This window comes from Theropithecus gelada, chromosome 6 (assembly GCF_003255815.1).
Source record: "Theropithecus gelada isolate Dixy chromosome 6, Tgel_1.0, whole genome shotgun sequence".
In the NCBI taxonomy this organism is placed as follows: domain Eukaryota; kingdom Metazoa; phylum Chordata; class Mammalia; order Primates; family Cercopithecidae; genus Theropithecus; species Theropithecus gelada.
The window spans coordinates 91,204,666-91,224,168 of NC_037673.1; the positions used below are offsets into that span (position 1 = coordinate 91,204,666).

The following is a 19,503-nucleotide window of genomic DNA, read 5'->3' on the forward strand; positions in this document are numbered from 1 at the left end:
GCACAAAATTTGAGAAATGTCATTTAGCTGTCTTGGAAGAGAAAACAGGTTTGGTGAGTATGTAGCCAGGCTTTGTACCAGATACTCAATTTGTAGCTTGAGTATCACCAGGTATGACTCCAGAAATCTCTTGGGAAGCCTCCACCATTCTTTTTTCTGCCTGCTTTAATATAGAAATCTTCATGCTAGCACTAACTTCATCTCTTGCTGTTCCTAGGACGAGTCATGATCTTCCATTTTTTTATACCTTTGCATGTGATGTCTGTCCAGATCTTTGAAATACTCCTTCCCTTCTAACCTCCTCTTCCTCCAAAGCTAACAAACTCTTAATCTTTTAAGATCTAAGACAATGTTTACTTCCTTTATGAACTTCTATCTGACACAGAAAGCACAGATCTCTTCCTAACATTCACTGAACTTATCTTTTACTTTGTACTTATCTCTTTTACTGACTGCCTAATCACTTAAGGAACTAGAATGTTTTCAAAAGGATTAAGTGTGCTAATATTCACAAACTAATTAATATGTCAGAGGCGTTTGAACCAGAGCAACTCCATCTTGAGTAGGGGCTGGGTACACCAAGGCTGAAACCTACTGGGCTGCATTCCTAGAAGGTTAGGCATTCTTAGCCACAGGATGAGATAGAAGGTCAGCGGAAGATACAGGTCACAAAGACCTTGCTGATAAAACAGAATGCGGTAAAGAAGCCGGCCCAAACCCACCAAAACCAAGATGGTGGTGACAGGGACCTCTGGTCAACCTCACTGCTCATTATATGCTAATTATAATGCGCTAGCATGCTAAAAGACACTCCACCAGCACAATGACAGTTTACAAATGTCATGGCAACGTCAGGAAGTTACCCTATATGGTCTAAAAAGCGGAGGAACTCTCAGTTCTGGGAATTGCCCACCCTTTCCAGAAAAACTCATGAATAATCCACCCCTTGTTTAGCATATAATCAAGAAATAACTATAAGTATACTCAGCTGAGCAGCCTATGACACTGCTCTGCCTACGGAGTAGGCATTATTTTATTCCTTTATTTTCTTAATCAACTTGCTTTCACTTTATGGACTCCCTGAATTCCTCACTGGAGGTCCAAGAACTCTCTTTTGGAGTCGGCATTGGGACCCCTTTCTGGTAACAAATTGCCTTAGCTTCTTAAGGTCAATGACCAAGTCTTATGTATCTTGGGATCTCCCATGCCTACCCAGCACAGGCTTGGCTCACATATTCAGTAACGAAGGAAAAAATGAATACTTTCCCCCTTTCTGACACTTCCCAGTTGTCAGCAACTTTGGTGTCTTTTTTTGTTTCATTTTTGTATTAATATTTTTATATTGTCATAAAATATAACAATATTTACCACGTTAATCATGTTCTAGTGTTTAGTTAATAATGTTCTAGTGTTCAGTCCTATAGTTCAGTATAGTATGAACTAAAGATGCACCTCATGCAACAGATATCTATAACTTTTTCTTCCTGCAAACCTGAAACACTATACCTGTTGAACAACGATTCCTTTTCCCCTCTCCCCAGCCCCTGGTAACCATTATTCTACTTTCTGTTTCTAAGAGTTTGACTACTTTAGATACTTCCTATAAATGGAATCACTTTTTGTGATTTGCAACTGGCTAATTCCACTTAGCCCAAGGTCCTCAAGGTTCATCCATGTTGTAGTTTATGAAGGAATTTTCTGCTTTTTTAAAGGCTAATCGTCCATTACATGTGTATACCACATTTTCTCTATCCATTCATCCATTCTAGTGTCTTTGTTTTTGACTTATGGGTTTCTGGAAGAGACTGATGAGAAAATATATTTTCCATTAACCCAAGAGAAAAAGTGATCCTGAATGCTGGAATTTTTAAGGATGGTTTAGGTTCCAGAGACTAAAAGAGAAATCATAGAAAATGCAAAGGGAAATTAGATTTAAAAAAATTAGTGACCACATAAAGAATGTCTCCTATGAGATCTTCTCTGAGCACCAGAAACTACTAAACTACTTTCAACCGAGCAAGAAGGGCCCATAATAAAAAGCTGTTACCCTAGTTTTTTACTACCCTACTCAATACCCCCTCTTTTATACCCTCAAAATAGCTCAGTTGAGAAAAGAAACAGTCCAATTTTACAGAAGGGAAAAATAAATAGATAAAAGGATAAGCAAGAACTCTTTTTAACACGGAGTAAGGTACTGGTTAGAATTTTAATACTGTATGGAGGAGTCTAACCCCAGAGTAATCCCTGGCCCATTTTGGTGTTAGTAAGTGGATCCCAGTGTTCGTTTGTATTGAGGTAGTTTGAAGCACGCTAGGGATATTCATAGCCTTTACTTCAGTGCATTATTATGAAAGAATCTAAAGTATCTTTGCATTTACATGATTATGTTTTCAGTTGGTCTGCGGAGCTATTATTAAATATGTGTCCATAATGTGTACAGAAAAATCTCCAAGTAAACTAGCATTTAACTCACCAACACATTAAACCCCCATACATAACTTCCTTTAAAAACGATCACACTAAAAAGCCCAGCATTTAAAATCCTGAAGTTTTCGCTAAAATACGCTAAATATAGCTCGAAATAGTAAATAATCCCCCCAAGGCGACATTAGCAAATTAATTGGTGTGCGAACAAAGAACCCTTTCTGCAGCGGCATGAATGTTGCCTTTATTTTTTCTCACAAGTATGATTTTAGAAAACAGCTGTAGCGCATGTTGACAAATGACAAAGCGGCAGTCGTGGTAAAGCACTTTCGGTCAAAGCCAAGAGGGGGGAAAAGCGGGTTGCTGGGGCGGCACTCGTGCTGGAATCCCTAGCTTCCCTAACCTCCTTTTTCCAGTCCGGAGCGAGCGGGGGCCCCATCGCCCCACCCCCCTTTCCTGGCTCTGGTTACGGCCTTGCGAGTTGAACAAACTTGCTGCAGGCGGATTGGCGGTCGGGAGCTCTCGGGCTGGGGCGTTGTATTTATTAATTTATATTCCGCGGCGCCTCGCGCGGGCCACTCCTTTGTGTCCGGCCGCCGCCGCGGGAGCTCCAGGGCCTCGGCGGGGAGCGCGTTCCCCGTGTCCGCTCGACCCCCGGGGCCAGCACGTGCTGCGCCCGGTCCGCCGAGGGGGCGGAGGCCCCGATCTCCCTGACCCCCCTTCTCTGCCTAGAGGAGGAGGAGGAGCAGCGGGAGCAGCAGCAGGAGGCGATAGCTGCCAGCCGAGGAGGCGCGGCGGAGAGGGGACTGCGGTCAGCTGCGTCCACTCGGGGCTGCGCGGCGGTCCCGCGCCCGGCGATGTTCCCGGGCAGTCTCTGAGTAGCAGCAGCTTGCCCCCCGCCCGCTAGCCCGCCCTGGTGTCCGGCTCGCTCGCTGGCTGGCGCGGCCCCGGCCCCGCTCTGCGTCGGCCCCGCCGCGGTGGAGGCGCGCGAGAGGGACGCGGCCGGGGATGAGCGGATTGCGGGTGAACTCGCCGCCCGGGAGCCCCGTGAGGCCGTAAGCCGCTGCTTTTCTCCGAGTCGCCGCCCTGCCCTTGGATTTGAGATCATGTACGTACGCGCCGCCGTCCTGCCATTGTCTCTCTCCAGCGCGTGCCGTGCGCCCCAGGGACGGGGGCTGGTACCCATCCTAGTAGCGCGCTGTCCCCTGCACTTCCTGTTCCGAGGAGAGACCCGCGCGCTGACCGTGCTTCCCTTCTCCCCTCGCCCCCTCTCTGTCCGTGCAGGTCCATCCACATCGTGGCGCTGGGGAACGAGGGGGACGCGTTCCACCAGGACAACCGGCCGTCGGGGCTCATCCGCACTTACCTGGGGAGAAGCCCTCTGGTCTCGGGGGATGAGAGCAGCTTGTTGCTGAACGCGGCCAGCACGGTCGCGCGTCCAGTGTTCACCGAGTATCAGGCCAGTGCGTTTGGGAATGTCAAGCTGGTGGTCCACGACTGTCCCGTCTGGGTAAGGAACAGCAGCTGCTCCACGCCAAGGCTGAAGAAGCTTTTCTTTCCTTTTTTGCCCCCTCCCCCTTCTGCCCACTTCCGTGAGTGTGGAGTGTCCGCGTTACATGGGTCAAATTTTTAAACATTTTTGAGAAAATATTCGGTCCTTTGTTTCACTGGGCAGGGCACAGCCCCGTCAGAGAAGACTCTTAGGAAGATAGAAGGCCCCAGTGGGAATGTGGAGCACTTACTGGTACACTTCACGACTGTGGGTTGTCCCTTGGTAGGCAGCTGACAGTTGAATGTGCCAACTCCAAGGGACGGGGTCACTAAGTTTCACCAGCAGAAAGCAGTGTTTTTTTATGCCTACCCTATGGGTGATAGTGTAATATTGGTGTTCTAAAAATACAGCCTTCTCAAAGCTCAACACAGGCAAAAATACTTTTCACTGGGACAGTTCAGAAATAGTTCCTCTGGAAAGCGGAGGAAAAGACAGGGACTGGGAGTTAATTTTAAATGACTCATTTATAGCACTATTAATTGATCTCTGAAAACTTTTAATTTTAATAATGCAAATACTCTTTATGTATTAGCCATTTGTCTTAGTGACTCAAATCAGAAATAATATTACTAATGTTGCTTGGAAAACTTAAAAAATTAAAATTTGTAATAATTGAACAAAATTGTAGTGAAGTGGATAAATTGTAGCCCGATTCTTGAGTGTTTGATTAAGGGAGAAAGGAATTTACTTTCTGACACATGTATTTTCAGTATACAATAACATCACGTTTGAATGTTTTCCTTTAGTCTTATTTGAAAATCTCTGATTCTTTACTGATATTGGAGTTACGTATGTTTCAGCTAAGTTTACATTTAATAACAAGAAAGTTTAGTGCCTGAAAAAATATGAATTGTCATTGTGTGAGATTTCACATTTAAACAGCAATTTTAAAAACTGAATCAGGGCTATAGGAAACTATCATGCCTTTCTAAAAAATGTGTAGAGTGTACTTGGAAAAATTTTTTATGCAAAATTCCATGTAACAGAAAGAAAAGATCACTTACTTGTGTAAGTTTTCAGTTAAAGAAGAAAGTTATGTTAATTTGGTAAAATAAAAAACAGGCCTTTTCAATTAAGAGATGCTATTAAACCCCTAGTTATGACAGTGATGACGCTGTTCATAAGAAGTATGATGGAGAGCTTACTGACCAGAGTCTATGCAGGCAAATGAAACACTTCTTTTACTTGGACTCTTTCATCGTGAAAGATCTTACAGCCTAAAAACATAACGGTTCAACATGCAGTTGAACAAATGTTTGGTGAATAGAGTAAACGTAGGGAAAATAAAATTAGCTACATTAGGATGTTAGGATTGCTTTCCCTATATTTAATTTGAGCTGTTAACACTTTCCTGTTTATATTGTTAATTTTGCAAACAGCAATGCTTGTGATCCCATACACTTTGTCTAGTAAAATGAAATCTTCCAAATGGAGAAAATCAGCCTCTATAGTACGGATTTTTCCCATATGCTGATTGTTATGGTTTATTTTGCTAATCACTTTTTGTTTGGTTAGACTCTGGCCCTATTTAAGGCACCAAGTTTGTAACCCGGTACAATTTGCTGGGTTATAATGATCTTCAGATATGAGATTCCATTTCTAGAGTTGCTTTTTATAAGGTGCTTTTCTTCACTTGGTGAAGAGATACTAAAGCTGATTGCATTAATCAACTGTTATTTGACATATTACGGAATCAGAATATTACATATAGCAGAGCAGATAAAGCACAGCCTTTGATATCAAAAGGATCTGATTTCAGATTCTCACATTGCCATTTCAGGTCTGCGTGTCCTTGTTAAATCACTTACCTTCTCAGCCTTATTTTCCCTATCTATAAAATAATCTGCCTCCTAGAGCTGTGCTGAGAAGTGAATGAGAAACTAGCACGCATCACGTTCTAAGTATAGAGGCTGACATTTAGTAGCTGCTCTATAAGTGGTAGCTAATATAAAAATAAAGTGTTTGTTATAACTTTAGTATAGTTATGTATCACTTGTATTAATACTAAGCAAAAGTAAGATTTTCGCAGGTTATTCAAGATGTATACAACTACAGTACCAGTACACTGGGGCAGCGATGTTCATTCTTCATACATGCAGCCCCACATTCAAGTAAAATAAAATAGTTTCACTGTAGAAATTCAGATTTTTTTTAAAAGATGAGTTCAATTCTCCAAATGTGGCTCCAAGCCTTGTGTTGCATAACCCCCTAGAGGAAATCCTGGAACTGATTTACAAGTGGTAGGAGAATTTGATTTCCTTCATAATTCTAGAAATCTTTGGAGTATTTTCTCTTTGACATAGTTTGAGAAGAGATGTGTTTTTGTTGCCTTGAAGTTTAAATGAGATATCTGTGTTTCTCTTCCTTAGTTCTCTTCTATGGATCCTTAGCCTTACCCTGGATCCTTGCCTTAAATACTTGGAACTTTTAAAACAAATGTGCTGCAGATTCATTAGACGTAGCACATTATTTAGTGTGTCTTTCTCTCTTTCCCATCCGTTTTTTTGGTGTGGTACGTTATTATTTCATTTCACGTTTCTATATCTTTTGCTATTTGTTAAAAATATTCCACAAAAAGCAGTGAGGTAGTTTAATAGATTTACAGTTTTCTTTGCAGGGTTTGAAGCTCTGTTTTGGATTACAAATAAAAGTATGTATAGTCTTCACATCCTCAATCCCACAGAGTTAAAGATGCCCAGACCCATTTTTTCATAACGTTTTCCCTTAAAGGTCCTCCTCTTGCCCGGATACTTCTCCAGTAACTCTGGAATTTTGAACTATTTGGAATTCGAAAAGCAGCTACTTTTGATTTATTCTCTCAGTTAAATGGCTGCTTAATATTGGCCCCACTTTTGTTTAGCTTTTTATCTCGTTTGTCTTCCTTGTTATACTAATGCACTCTGTTATACTTGTATACTTTGAACTTGAATGCTATAACAGATGCATTTGGAACTGAATAGGCTGTGTGGTTTGGGATTTGGCAGTTTGAGAGTTCTGCTGGGAAGCTTTCCCATTTTCTTGCACTGTGTCCCTCTTCCCTTCTTCCCCCTTGCACCCTCTACCAAGTTCCAGCCTTGCCTTTGTTGTTTATAGTCCATAGTTTGCCTTTTTTTTTTTTTTTAGTCCTTTTACCTTCCTTCAAAGATACTGTACGCATCTCAGTTTTGATAGGGTATTCATGACAAAAAATTCTGCAGTTCTTGTTACTCTGAGTGTACTTGTGGGAAATGAGTGGCTGGGAGGGTATGGGGAACTGGGGGAGGCACTGATGAGAAGAAGCTTTCTCTGCAGAAGGGCATTGCTGTGTGATACTCCTCCAGAATGTTCCATTGTAGGATAAAAGCTCTGTCACGTAGACCTTGGTTGGCTGATTCAAACACTGTTAACCCTGTTTTAGATTCATTATTTCAAAGTTTGAACTTTCTTAGCTCAACAGATTTTGGACCCGTTCGTCACACCTAGCTATTTTCTTAATCTAGCTTTATTACATCCTAGAAATATGTACCAAAGGCCACATAAAAGGACAAATGATTAATAGTTAACTAGAATGTGAGAAGAAAACTACTTGTACTTATTTGGTAGTGGAATTAAGATACCTAAAGATATTTTCCTTACATCACTATTCATACAAAAACTTTGAAAAATTATATTTAAAATATCAACCCAGGCCAGGCGTGGTGGCTCATGCCTGTAATCCTACCACTTTGGGAGATCGAAGTGGGCAGATTGCCTGAGCTCAGAAGTTCAAGACCAGCCTGAGCATCATGGTTGAAACCCCATCTCTGCTAAAGTACAAAAAATTAGCTGGAATGGTGGTGCACACCTGTAGTCCCAGCTACTCGGGAGGCTGAGGCACAGGAATTGCTTGAACCTGGGAGGCGGAGGCTGCAGTGAGCCAAGATCATGTCACTGAACTCCATCCTGGGTGACAGAGTGTAAGACCCTGTCTCCAAGAAAAAAAAAAAAAATCAAAACATTATATTTTTAAGGAATAGTGTTTGTCGTAAATTAGTTATGGCCCCAGTTCTAAATAAATATAAATGTTATTAGCTGTAGCACAAAAGTAAATATTTCAGAACTAGAAGGGTTTATCCTGAATTTTTAATTTATGTAAGCAAAATACATGAATTGAAAATATATTCCTTGGCCGGGCGCGGTGGCTCAAGCCTGTAATCCCAGCACTTTGGGAGGCCGAGAGGGGCGGATCACGAGGTCAGGAGATCGAGACCATCCTGGCTAACACGGTGAAACCCCGTCTCTATTAAGAAATACAAAAAACTAGCCGGGTGAGTTGGCGGCGCCTATAGTCCCAGCTACTCGGGAGGCTGAGGCAGGAGAATGGCGTGAACCCGGGAGGCGGAGCTTGCAGTGAGCTGAGATCCCGCCACTGCACTCCAGCCTGGGCGACAGAGCGAGACTCCGTCTCAAAAAAAAAAAAAAAAAAAAAAAAAAGAAAATATATTCCTTACCATGTTAACACCTTGTAATACACAGTATTTCTATTTTTATAAAGGAATTTCTCCCTCACCCCACATTCATACACTATATATACAGTACTGTCCAAAGGATGGATGAAGTTGAAAAGTATACATGAATTTTGAAAATACGAATAAAGTATATGGAACTTCACAGAATTTAAAATGTATTGCAGTTCAAAACACTGAAAATCCTGCAGTGTCTAACTGGGTCACAGGAAAACCTTTGAGGCTTCGTTACTCATACTGTTGCTCTTCCATCTAATGCCATAATGTTACACTCTTGAATTTATGAGGTGATAAAAATATAGTGTAATTTTAAAACAAAAGGCTTATTTTTAAGTGCAAATAGTGAAAGAGGTTGCTTATTTCATCTGACTCTCAAGAATTCTCAGGTTCTCCTGTTTAACCATTACATAATTGTCCAGGCTACATGAGTAAGTAAACATTTTCAAAAAGAGGGTTGGCAGACTGCAACACTTTTAATTTTATGTAGTTACTTATTTTAAAATAATTTTTTATGAATTCCAAAAATTAATGTCATAAATTATTTCAGCATTGATTGGAAGATAAGTAGACTAAAGATTGCTGTTTGCATTTTGGTTTAGGACATATTTGACAGTGATTGGTACACTTCTCGAAATCTAATTGGGGGCGCTGACATCATTGTGATCAAATACAACGTTAATGACAAGTTTTCATTCCATGAAGTAAAGGATAATTATATTCCAGTGATAAAAAGAGCATTAAATTCAGTTCCAGTAATTATTGCTGCTGTTGGTACCAGACAAAATGGTAAGTATTTAATATTCTCTTTTATAATGAGCATGCAAATATTGTATATTTTAAATAGTGCTAACTTTATTAATGAATAATAGGGTTTGTTTTTGAAAACCAGAGTGACTTTGGTTCAATGCCAGCTGCTATCACCTCATCATTTGATACAATAAAAAGGCAACAAAGGAGAGGATTATGAACTTCTGCTGTGATTCCACTGGGTGCAAATCCGTCTTCTAAATGTCTCTTCTACAGTAGTGATGGAAGTCAGCAATTGTGTTATTTTGACATATGAGAGGTATTAGGCTGATGCTGAGCCCTAGAAAACTCTTTTTGATGATCTGAAGGTCTACCCAATTGGGAAGAATAGATTGTTCACATGAAAATGTGGACTTGGGAGCAGGATTTTTAGGTAGATAATAATGAGTGAGCTGGAAACAGTGATAGTGCTGCCTAAGAGAAAGGATTGCTTATTCCATGACTGGTAGATTCACTGGGTTTGGGCTGCTTCAGCCATTACTGCTGTGCATATTATTGTCAGATACCTTTGGGCCAACTCAGGATTCAGTTTGATTTGGTGGTATTTTACAGATCTTCTTAGTGGAATTTCCTTAGTAAAGCTATTTTAAAATTTTTACTTTTACACATTATTCTAAAAACTTTGAAATTGAGATATTGCAAAGTAAAGGACATAAAATTTGGTTATCTTAGAGTGCAGCTAAATGCATTTTTACCTATGTATACAGCCACACAACCCACACAGATCAAGGCATGGAACATTTGCAGCACTTGAGAAGGATCCCTCATGCTCTTCCCAGTTAATACCTCTCCTCCTCAGAGGTAACTGCTATTCTGACTTCTAACAACATAGATTAGTTTTACCTATTTCTGAACTTGAGACCAATGAAATTATACAGTATGTGGTGGTGTCTTAGTTCAGGCTAATTTCAGTTGGCGTAATACTTTTGAGATTTGTCCATGTCGTGTTTATCTGTAGTTCGTTCTTTTTATTACTGTATATTATTCCATTGTATGAATATGCCATAATGTATCCATTCTTTTGAGGATGCTTAGGTGGTTACCCAGGAGTGGGATTGTTGGGTCAGAGGGCGGGTATCTATTTAGCATTAGTAGATACAAATAAGGCAGGCATGACCCACCCATGACCCCATATCCTCTCTAGTTCCTTATCTTTCTTTTTATTTCTGGTCATGATTCATAAAAGAGGTATCCACACTTCCCGAGTCCATTTCCTATTCAGTCCACTACAGTCTGACTCTGACTTTCACAAGTGCACCAAGTTTGTTCTCACTCAGAGTCTCCAGTTGCTGTGGTCTGAATGTGTTCCCCCAAGTTCATGTGATGGACACAGTGTTGGGCAGTGGGACTTTAGGAGGTAATTAGGGCAAGAGAACTCTGCCCTCGTAAATGGATTGATGCTATTATCTCTAGAGTGGGTTAATTATCACAGGAGTGGGCTCCTGATAAAAGGATGAGTTTGGCCCCCTTCTGCCCTCTGTCTTGTGAGCTCTCTTGGACTTCTGCCTTCCACCATGGGACGTTGCTGCAGGAAGGCCTCACCAGATGCTGGCACCTTGATATTGGACATCTCAGCCTCCAGAACTGTGAGAAATAAATTTTTTTTCTTTAGAAATTACCCAGTCTGTGGTGTTCCATTTTAGCAGCACAAAATGAACTAAGACACCATTTATATCCTCGTTAGCCAAATTTAATACACTTTAATAACAATTATCTCTTACTGAAGAGATAAGAGATAATAATAGTTATCTCTTATTGAAATTATTGAAACATACTTCTCCCTCCATTTAATAAAGCTACTGTTTCTTTCCTGGTTCTTCTAACTCTCTGTCTCCTTTACCTTTCTCCCATCTCCCACACACACAGCGGCACCAACATATCGTGGAATTGCTTCTCAGGGTTCCATCCTTTGACCTCACCTGTTCTTACTCTTCAACCAAACCATTAACCTGCTAATCTGTTACCCTGGCTTCTCCTGTATAAACACTGATGACTGTTCAGTCTGTCTCTCTGGCTTTAGTCTCACTCCTGACACATATCTCCATAGACATCATCTTCCTCTGGCCAAATTCCCTGTCTTAGTGAATGATGCCAATCCTATCCATTCACCCAAACAAGAATCATCCTAGACGCAGCCCAATTCCCCATATCCAGTTGATTAAGAAGCCCTTTTGCTTTTATATTTTAAATAAATCTCAAACTCATTACTTTCTCTTCATCTCCATTGGATTTCATATTTTGGTCATTTAATTATTTGTCATGGTGGCCTTATTTTTGGTCTCTTTAAGGGATGGTTTCAGATTTTGTAGGGCCTCAAACTTATACAATTTGGGAGGTCCTTTGTAAGGAAAAAACCCCACAAAATAACAGATACATACATGTACAAAAGTAAATATTTAGAATGATAAGTGAAAGCACAGCAAATTACAACTAAAAAAGCTGTTAAATACTATAAACATTTTAAAATACATATATATATTTTTGAGATAGGGTCTCGCTCTGTTGCCCAGGCTGGAGTGCAGTGGCGTGATCATAGCTCACTGCAGCCTCGACCTCCTGGGCTCGAATGATCCCCTCACCTCAGCCTCCTGAGTAGCAGGGACTATAGGCACATGCCACCACACCTGGCCGATTTTTTTGCAGAGACAGAATTCTGCCATGTTGCTCAGGCTAGTCTCCATCTCCTAGGCTCAAGCCATCTGCCCCCTTCAGCCTCCCAAAGTGCTGGGGTTATAGGCATGAGCCATCACATCTGGCAACACATCTTTTTAACAGCCTGATACTTCTTCAACTTTTCTTATATTTTTTGGGTGACCATAGTCTTTGGTCATCTCTTCGTATGATAACCACTGATAGGTTATGGCTGTGTCCCCACACAAATCTCACACTGAATTGTCATAATCCCTATATGTCATGGGAGGGACCTGGTGGGAGGTAGTTGAATCGTGGGAGCAGGTTTTTCCCGTGCTGTTCTTGTGATAGTTAATAAGTCTTGTGAGATCTGATGGTTTTATAAAAGGGCAGTTCTGCTCATGCTCTTTTGCCTGCTGCCATGTAAGATGTGATTTTGCCCCTCCTTCACTTTCCACCATGATCGTGAGACCTCCCCAGCCATATGGAACTATGAGTCCGTTAAACCTCTTTTTCTTTATAAATTAGCCAGTCTCTGGTATGTCTTTACTAGCAGCATGAGAACGGACTAATACAACCACTTTGTGATATTTTCTATAGAGAGAAGAGAATGATAATCAGTTTTTCTTTCTGCATGTTTCTTCTCTTTCCACATCTTTCTGGTCCTGGGCACCAGAGTTTGTGTTGTATTCCTATTTCAGCTCAGGATTCTTGTCGTAACACCAAATAAGTGTGCACTGTGGGTGGCAGAAGCATTTCTGAAAGTCATACGTGTATTAGGATAGTTATCACTCAACTATACATGGACACGACTATAAACCACAAACAGCTAACTAAGCCTAAAGTTAAATTCCCCTTAGCAGCATCCCCAAAATGCCCATAGTTACTCCAGAGCTGCCTGATACAAGATGAAGTGATTTGGAGTGGAGACAGTAGTCTTGACTAAATATCTTATTTTGCAAATTTTACAAAAGAATATGACCATGTGAAGATATATTGCTTAGGTTCTTCCTGGGGCTTGGAAAGGATCCATAAGAAAAGAGCCTTGAAGCTTGAGCTTCATCAGTTTCATGGTAAATTGGCCTCTGGTGTGCTATTCCTGGTTTGTCTCTTTCTGAAATAAATTCTCTCAGAATAGTCATCCTAGAATACAAGTCAGATCATGGTGCTCAATGCTTTGAATTATTTAGGAACTTTCTTCTTTGCCTCTTATTTTGCAAAATTTCAAACCTAAGAAAGTTGACAAGAATGAGACATTGAACCCTAGATTTTATAAGCAAGCACGCGCGACACACACACACACTATTTTTGGCTGAACTATTTGAGAGTAAATTGTAAACATTATGAGATTTCTTTATTCCTATTTACTTTAGCATGTATTATCTCATCATCAATCAAGAAATCTAACATACTATTATATTTTTACTATTATTTAAGATATAATCCATATTTACATTTCCCCAGTTGTTTGTTTATAATGTGCGTTAGAGCTGGGGTTTATTGTTGTTGTTGTTTAACCAATCCAGGATGCAGTTAAAAATTACACATTGCATTTAGTTGTTACATGTCTCTATTCTCTTTTTTTTCTTTTTTTTTTTTTTTTTTTGAGACGGAGTCTCGCTCTGTCGCCCAGGCTGGAGTGCAGTGGCCGGATCTCAGCTCACAGCAAGCTCCGCCTCCCGGGTTCACTCCATTCTCCTGCCTCAGCCTCCCGAGTGACTGGGACTACAGGCACCCGCCACTAGCCCGGCTAGTTTTTTGTATCTTTTAGTAGAGACGGGGTTTCCCAGGATGATCTCAATCTCCTGACCTCGTGATCCACCCATCTCGGCCTCCCAAAGTGCTGGGATTACAGGCTTGAGCCACCGCGCCCGGCCTATTCTCTTTTTTTTCTTTCTTTCTTTCTTTTTTTTTAGAGACAAGATCTTGCTGTGTTGCCTAGGCTGGTCTGGAACTCCAGCTTAAGCAGTTCACCTGCCGCAGACTGCCAAGTAGCTAAGATTATCGGCATACATTACCACATCTGCCTTCTAATCTCTTTTAATCTGGAGCAGTACTCCCAATGGTTTTTGAGGGGGAGGGACCGTGTCTTTTGTAAGGTTAACATTTTTAATGAACCCAGGCCCTTTAGTTTCATAATTCCTTCATTTATGATAAATGTGCTTGGAAAATAGTGATGTTTCTATCATTCCTCCACACTTATTAGTTGATACTCTTCTGTAAATGGAGCTTTCCTTTTTCTGTGCTCCCAGATTTTTCTCTTAGAATTATCATGATTCACGGATTTGTATATTAAATTCAGTATTTTATAATCTGTTCTGATTATTCTTTTGGATGCTCGCATTGTTCCATATTTGCCTAGAGGTAATCATTTCAAGCTACCTCTAATCAGTTTTTAGCCCCTTCCTTATTTTCTGCCACAAGATATTCCAGGCTCAGACTTCGCCTGTCCCAGTCCTAGAATCAGCCATTTCTTTAGGGAATTCTGGTTCCTTCTAGGGGGCAATGATATTTAGAAACCAAGGTCTGGACTCTTAGATGCTCATGACTTTAGGTGTCTTTACTTCTAAGCCCTTTAATTGGCTAGAGCCAGGGATTATACCTTTTCTTTAAATTATGGGCACCGATACCCTTATTTCAGTCCAGTATTTGTATCTCATTTCAATGACTTTTGCTTATAAAATCATTACCTAAAATGCAAGATCCTTCATGATGTAGCCTCTGACTGTTTCTAGAATCTTGCAAGGCACAATTCCCTGTCTTATGTAACAGTCACACTGAACTACTTGAAAAACTTTATGTTTTTATTTAGGTCTGGGAAAGTCTTAACTTTGTGACTTCAGATATTACCATCCCTCCATTTTCTCTATTCTCTTCTTTTGGAACTCTTGTTAGACTGATGTTGAAACTTCTGGATCTCTTCTCTGATTCTTTTATCTTTCTTTTATATTTCTTAATGCTTTGTTTCTTTGTGTTGCATTATGGTAGATTTCCTTGGCCTTTTCTTCTGGTTCACACATTAATTCTGCTGGGTCTGTTCTGCTATTCTGCCTTATTACATTTTTTGTTTCAAAAGCTTTTCATACAAGATCTGTAATGGCTGTTTTCATAATTTCTTGTTCCAGTCTTAAGGATGCAAACTTTTGCTTAAAAAAACTCTCAGGGTAATTAATGATACTTAATAATTTGATTTTGATTTGTCTATTAAGTTTGGTTTTAAGACGGCATTGTAAGTCATTCTACTTGATGAGATTTTATTTTATGGTATGGATGCTTCTTAAACATTGGGTAATTCTTAATTTGCCTACCTTTGCAGTTGACTTTCCTTGTTGGATTGATGCCTTCCTCTTTCTCTGCCCAGCTGCTGTCTGGGGATGGGGGTGTAAGTAGGAAAACACCCAGGATCAACAGACCTAGCTGTTTCCACAGGGGTTCTCCCACTCATCCCCAGTCGTTTGCCTTTGGGCCTCCTCCTCCTTCTTGCTCCCCGCATTGTTGAGCAGGGAGCGCTCTGGATGTGGCTGCAGTGTGAACCTGTACTCAGAGCTTCAGGAGGCCTCTTTTGTCCTGTGCTGCCTGCCTTCATTCTCTCAGGCACTGCTAGTTTCTGAGCTGATGAGGTTTCCCCTCTAGTTTTTGAGTGTTGCTGTCTATTCAGTCCTTCCTGCTTCCCTCCCTCTCTTTCTCCTTCCCTCCCTTCCTTCTTTCCTCCCCTCTTCCCTCCTTCCCTCACTTCTTCCCCTCCCCCCCCCTTTTTATTTTTGAGACAGAGTGTCACTCTGTCACCCAGGCTGGAGTGCAGTGGCACGATCTCAGCTCACTGCAACCTCCACCTCTCAGGTTCAAGTGATTTTCCTGCCTCAGCCTCCTAAGTAACTGCAATTATAGGTATGATCCACCATGCCTGGGTAATTTCTGTATTTTTAGTAGAGATGGAGTTTCATCATATTGCCCAGGCTGGTCTCAAACTCCTGACCTCAAGTTATCCACCTGCCTCAGCCTCCCAAAGTGCTGTGATTACAGGCGTGAGACAATGCACCTATCCTCTCTCCCCCTTCCTTCTTTCCTTCCTTCCTCCCTTCTTCCTTTCCCCCCTCCCTCTCTCCTTCTTCTCTCCCTCCTTCCCCCTTTATTTCACCATCTCTGTGATTTGGCAGGGAGGGAAGATCACAGTGTGAGCTTAGCTTTCCATCTTGAAACTGAAAATGAATGTTTTCCTTTCTTCTCACACCCCGTCCTCTGTATATGCTGTATTCTTAACTGTAGTACCCCTCTACACAGTCCCTGTCATATCAGCATAGCAAATTCACACTTAACCTTTTAAATCATTACACTTTCTGTGAAGCCTTCCGTAATCCGCCCCCAGACAGTTAACTTTCTTTCCTCTGTTCTGTGGTGGCTTTGGACACCTTTATTTCAGTGCTTATTACGTTATGTTATAACTTTTCTGTCATGTCTATCTTGTCTCAGTTGACTATGAGTTTTTTTATCATTTCATTTTTATATCCTTGGTACTTGATGTGTGGTAGGTGCTCACTAAACGTTTATTCAGTGAGTGAATGGTTTTATGGATGATCTAAGTAAACGAAAAAATCAGTTTCACTAACGATGAAATTAATTTGCCATACAAGATGTAATTATAGAGTAATTACAAAGCTAAATCTGGCTATTCAACTCAAGGACCTTTATTGGCTTCCCCCCATCCGTCCCTTGGAATACATGAAGCTGTGCTGGGTGCTCTCCTTATAATTCCCTTGGAATCCTTTTTACCTTCTTGTTTGTTTGTTTTTTGTGTTAAATAGAGATGGGGCTGGCCATGGTGACTCATACCTGCAGTCCCAGCACTTTGGGAGGCTGAGGTGGGAGGATCACTTGCGATCAAGAGTTCAGGACCAGCCTGGGCAACATGGTGAAACCCCATCTCTAGTAAAAATACGAAAATTAGCCAGGTGTGGTGATGCACACCAGTAGTTCCAGCTACTAGGTAGACTGAGGTGGGAGGATCACTTGAGCCAGAGATCATACCACTGCACTCCAGCCTGGGGACAGAGTGAGACCCTGTCTCAACATAAATAAATAAATACATAAAAATTTAAAAAATAAAAAAAATGGAGATGGGATTTCATAATGTCGACCAGGCTGGCCCCCAACTCCTGAGCTCAAGGGATCCTCCTACCTCAGCCTCCCAAGTAGCTGGAATTAAGCACATGCCATCATGCTCAGCTTCTTGAAATTCTTTTTAAAATTAAAAAGAATTCAGCAAATATAGTCCACTCTCATATCTTTCCTTTGTTACCCATGTTTTTGACAACCTTGACCCTATGGATATCTTCAACATATTTGGCTCGGAATAAATTTTCAGCTTGTACGAAATATTGAATCTATCTTGAAAAGAGATTTTTTTTTTCAGAATGTGCTTAGAATGTATGCATAGCTTTAAGCTCCCAAAGACAGTCATACTTTCAGTTATTTTTGAAACTCCAGTAGAGCCTGGTCCTTTACTAGGTTAGAATTTTTGAAAAGAATTTCTAAAACTTCCGAACAGTGGCAGTGTTGTAAGAATTAACTTACAGGTTCCCAAAGCCACTGCTTTTCAAAGAGATGTTACCCATTTGAATGTCAGAGTTACATTGTGCTTGCTTTAAAAAAAAAAAAATAGACAGCATTTTATGATAACATCTTAAACATGTAAGGGAAAAAAAGACTATAACGTTAGCTAGAAGTGTAGCACTGATTCAGTCACGTGACCATGTGGCACCACAGTTTAAAATTAGTTTGAGTCCTAACCATTAAATGGTTAATGTAAATTAATTTAATTCAGAATTGGTTCTCCTGCTATAACCAATGCAAGTCAGACTTCTACTTGGAATCTTAGATCATATAGCTGATTGATATTGAAGAATATAGGAATGGTTCAAAAGAGAACCACAAAGTAATTATTTAGAAACAAAAGCCTATGGAGAAGGTTTTAAGAAGTAAGATTTTAGAATCCAGATAAAGGGTAGGTAGCTAAGTTTCAACATAGTTACAGCATAATATGGTGTAGAATGACTAGACCTTTTTTTCCTTTCTGGTGAGTGAACGAAAACAAATGTCTTCAGTGACGTAGAAGAGTTACAGGGTGCTTTCTAGGAACCTGTGTAGGTAAGTTGCTTACCACCATGCACAGTGGAAAACCCAGCCCACTAGCATAAACCTGAAATTAGTTGTATTTTCTCCCTCAAATCAAGATTGTTAAAAATTATTTTATGTTATGTTCACTTCATTTTTCCACTTGAAACACTCCTGTCTCTGCTTGATTTCTGTCCAGAAATAAAGTTTAATAAGATGATCTGCCTACCCACTCCATTCCATCAACATAAGGAGACCTTTGTAAATATAAGAAGGCCTCTGTTTTCAGAAAACCAAAGGCACTGTTTAGGAAGGCTTTGTAAAGAATGTTAAACACCAACATATTATTTTTCAAGATAGGCTAAATTCTGTATGAAAGCTTTATTTGTTCCAAACTTAAAATGATCTTAGAAAAAGTAAAAGTAAAATCTCAAATTAGAACTTACGGCATAATTTAGAGAACTCAAGTTTAACGTTTAAATCACTGTATCTTTGGAATCAGTAATTCTTTACTAAAAGTATATCTTTATTTTTTCTTTTAGTGTCACTTTTCTTTTTAGGCGGAGCAAGTAGCAGTGTTATGTTGTTTATCTCTAACCCACAAAGAGACTTGGAAAAGTCACATAACCTCTCTGAGCCTCAGTTTCTTCCTCTGCAAAATGAGAATATGAATATATGGCTTCTGAGCTCCAAAATGCTTTCAGTGAAGCTAAAATTATCTAAGCCATGTGTGTCTGTGTGCATGTGTGTGTGCCTGTTTATGTGCATTTTTACATGTTATGCATATGCACTAAATATAATTCGCATATACCCAATATTTACATGTATCTGCTCCATCTGTATGCAGTTCATTCGCAGGGAAGTTGCTGCATATGTGATGGGGAGCTGCTCAAATGTCCTTTCAGGGCCAATGTACTTACTCCCTCAGTTATTGGGGCTTGCTGGCTGCTGGTGGTGCACATGTGAGCCACTTTCCATGCATTAGTCTGTGCCGATGGGAGCTGCCATGCCCAAGTTATGCCTGCTCCAGGGGTTTAGTCCTTGTGTGATTACTGGTCAATTTAGGGATAGGGTACAGCTCAGCGACCTCCTTTCCCCAAATGAGGAACAACTCTAAAAGGCCATCTAAGCTCCAGAGCCCCCTGTAGGATCAGCTTTGGTCCCTGTTCCAACAGGACTGCCATTCCGATTTTCCCTCTACCCAGTCCTGCATTCCTCACCCCTGAGAAGGGTTATTCCCAAGATCGCTCCCCAATTAACCTTCTCCACACCACTCTTCATATTAGAGTCTTCCTCCCCACGGGAAGCCAATCTACAACAACATGCATTTCTGGAAATGAATTTACCCTCTTTTGATCTGGCAGCCTTTTTGAATGGTGACACATCTGATGTGGTCATGACACATAACAAATCTGGCTGAGAAATACGGAGTTAAACATATATTTTTAGCCTTACTAGGGATGTTCTTAATAGATAGATTCTTCTCCCACCTTT

At 40.7% G+C, this 19,503-nt stretch overlaps 1 protein-coding gene across 2 annotated transcripts in view; it reads left to right on the plus strand.

Moving 5' to 3' along the window:
• RHOBTB3 (Rho related BTB domain containing 3) overlaps positions 1–19,503 on the plus strand; it is an 87,906-nt gene that overhangs the window by 18,940 nt on the left and 49,463 nt on the right. Inside the window, exons 1-3 of one of the 2 annotated variants that reach the window (XM_025387003.1) lie at positions 2,992–3,532; positions 3,709–3,934; positions 9,060–9,246. In XM_025387003.1, coding sequence (XP_025242788.1) covers positions 3,531–3,532; positions 3,709–3,934; positions 9,060–9,246 — 415 coding nt within the window. In that variant the 5' untranslated portion in view covers positions 2,992–3,530. Of the gene's footprint in view, positions 1–2,991; positions 3,533–3,708; positions 3,935–9,059; positions 9,247–19,503 lie in introns of those variants that run through there. The other variant, XM_025387002.1, reaches the window with a different exon arrangement.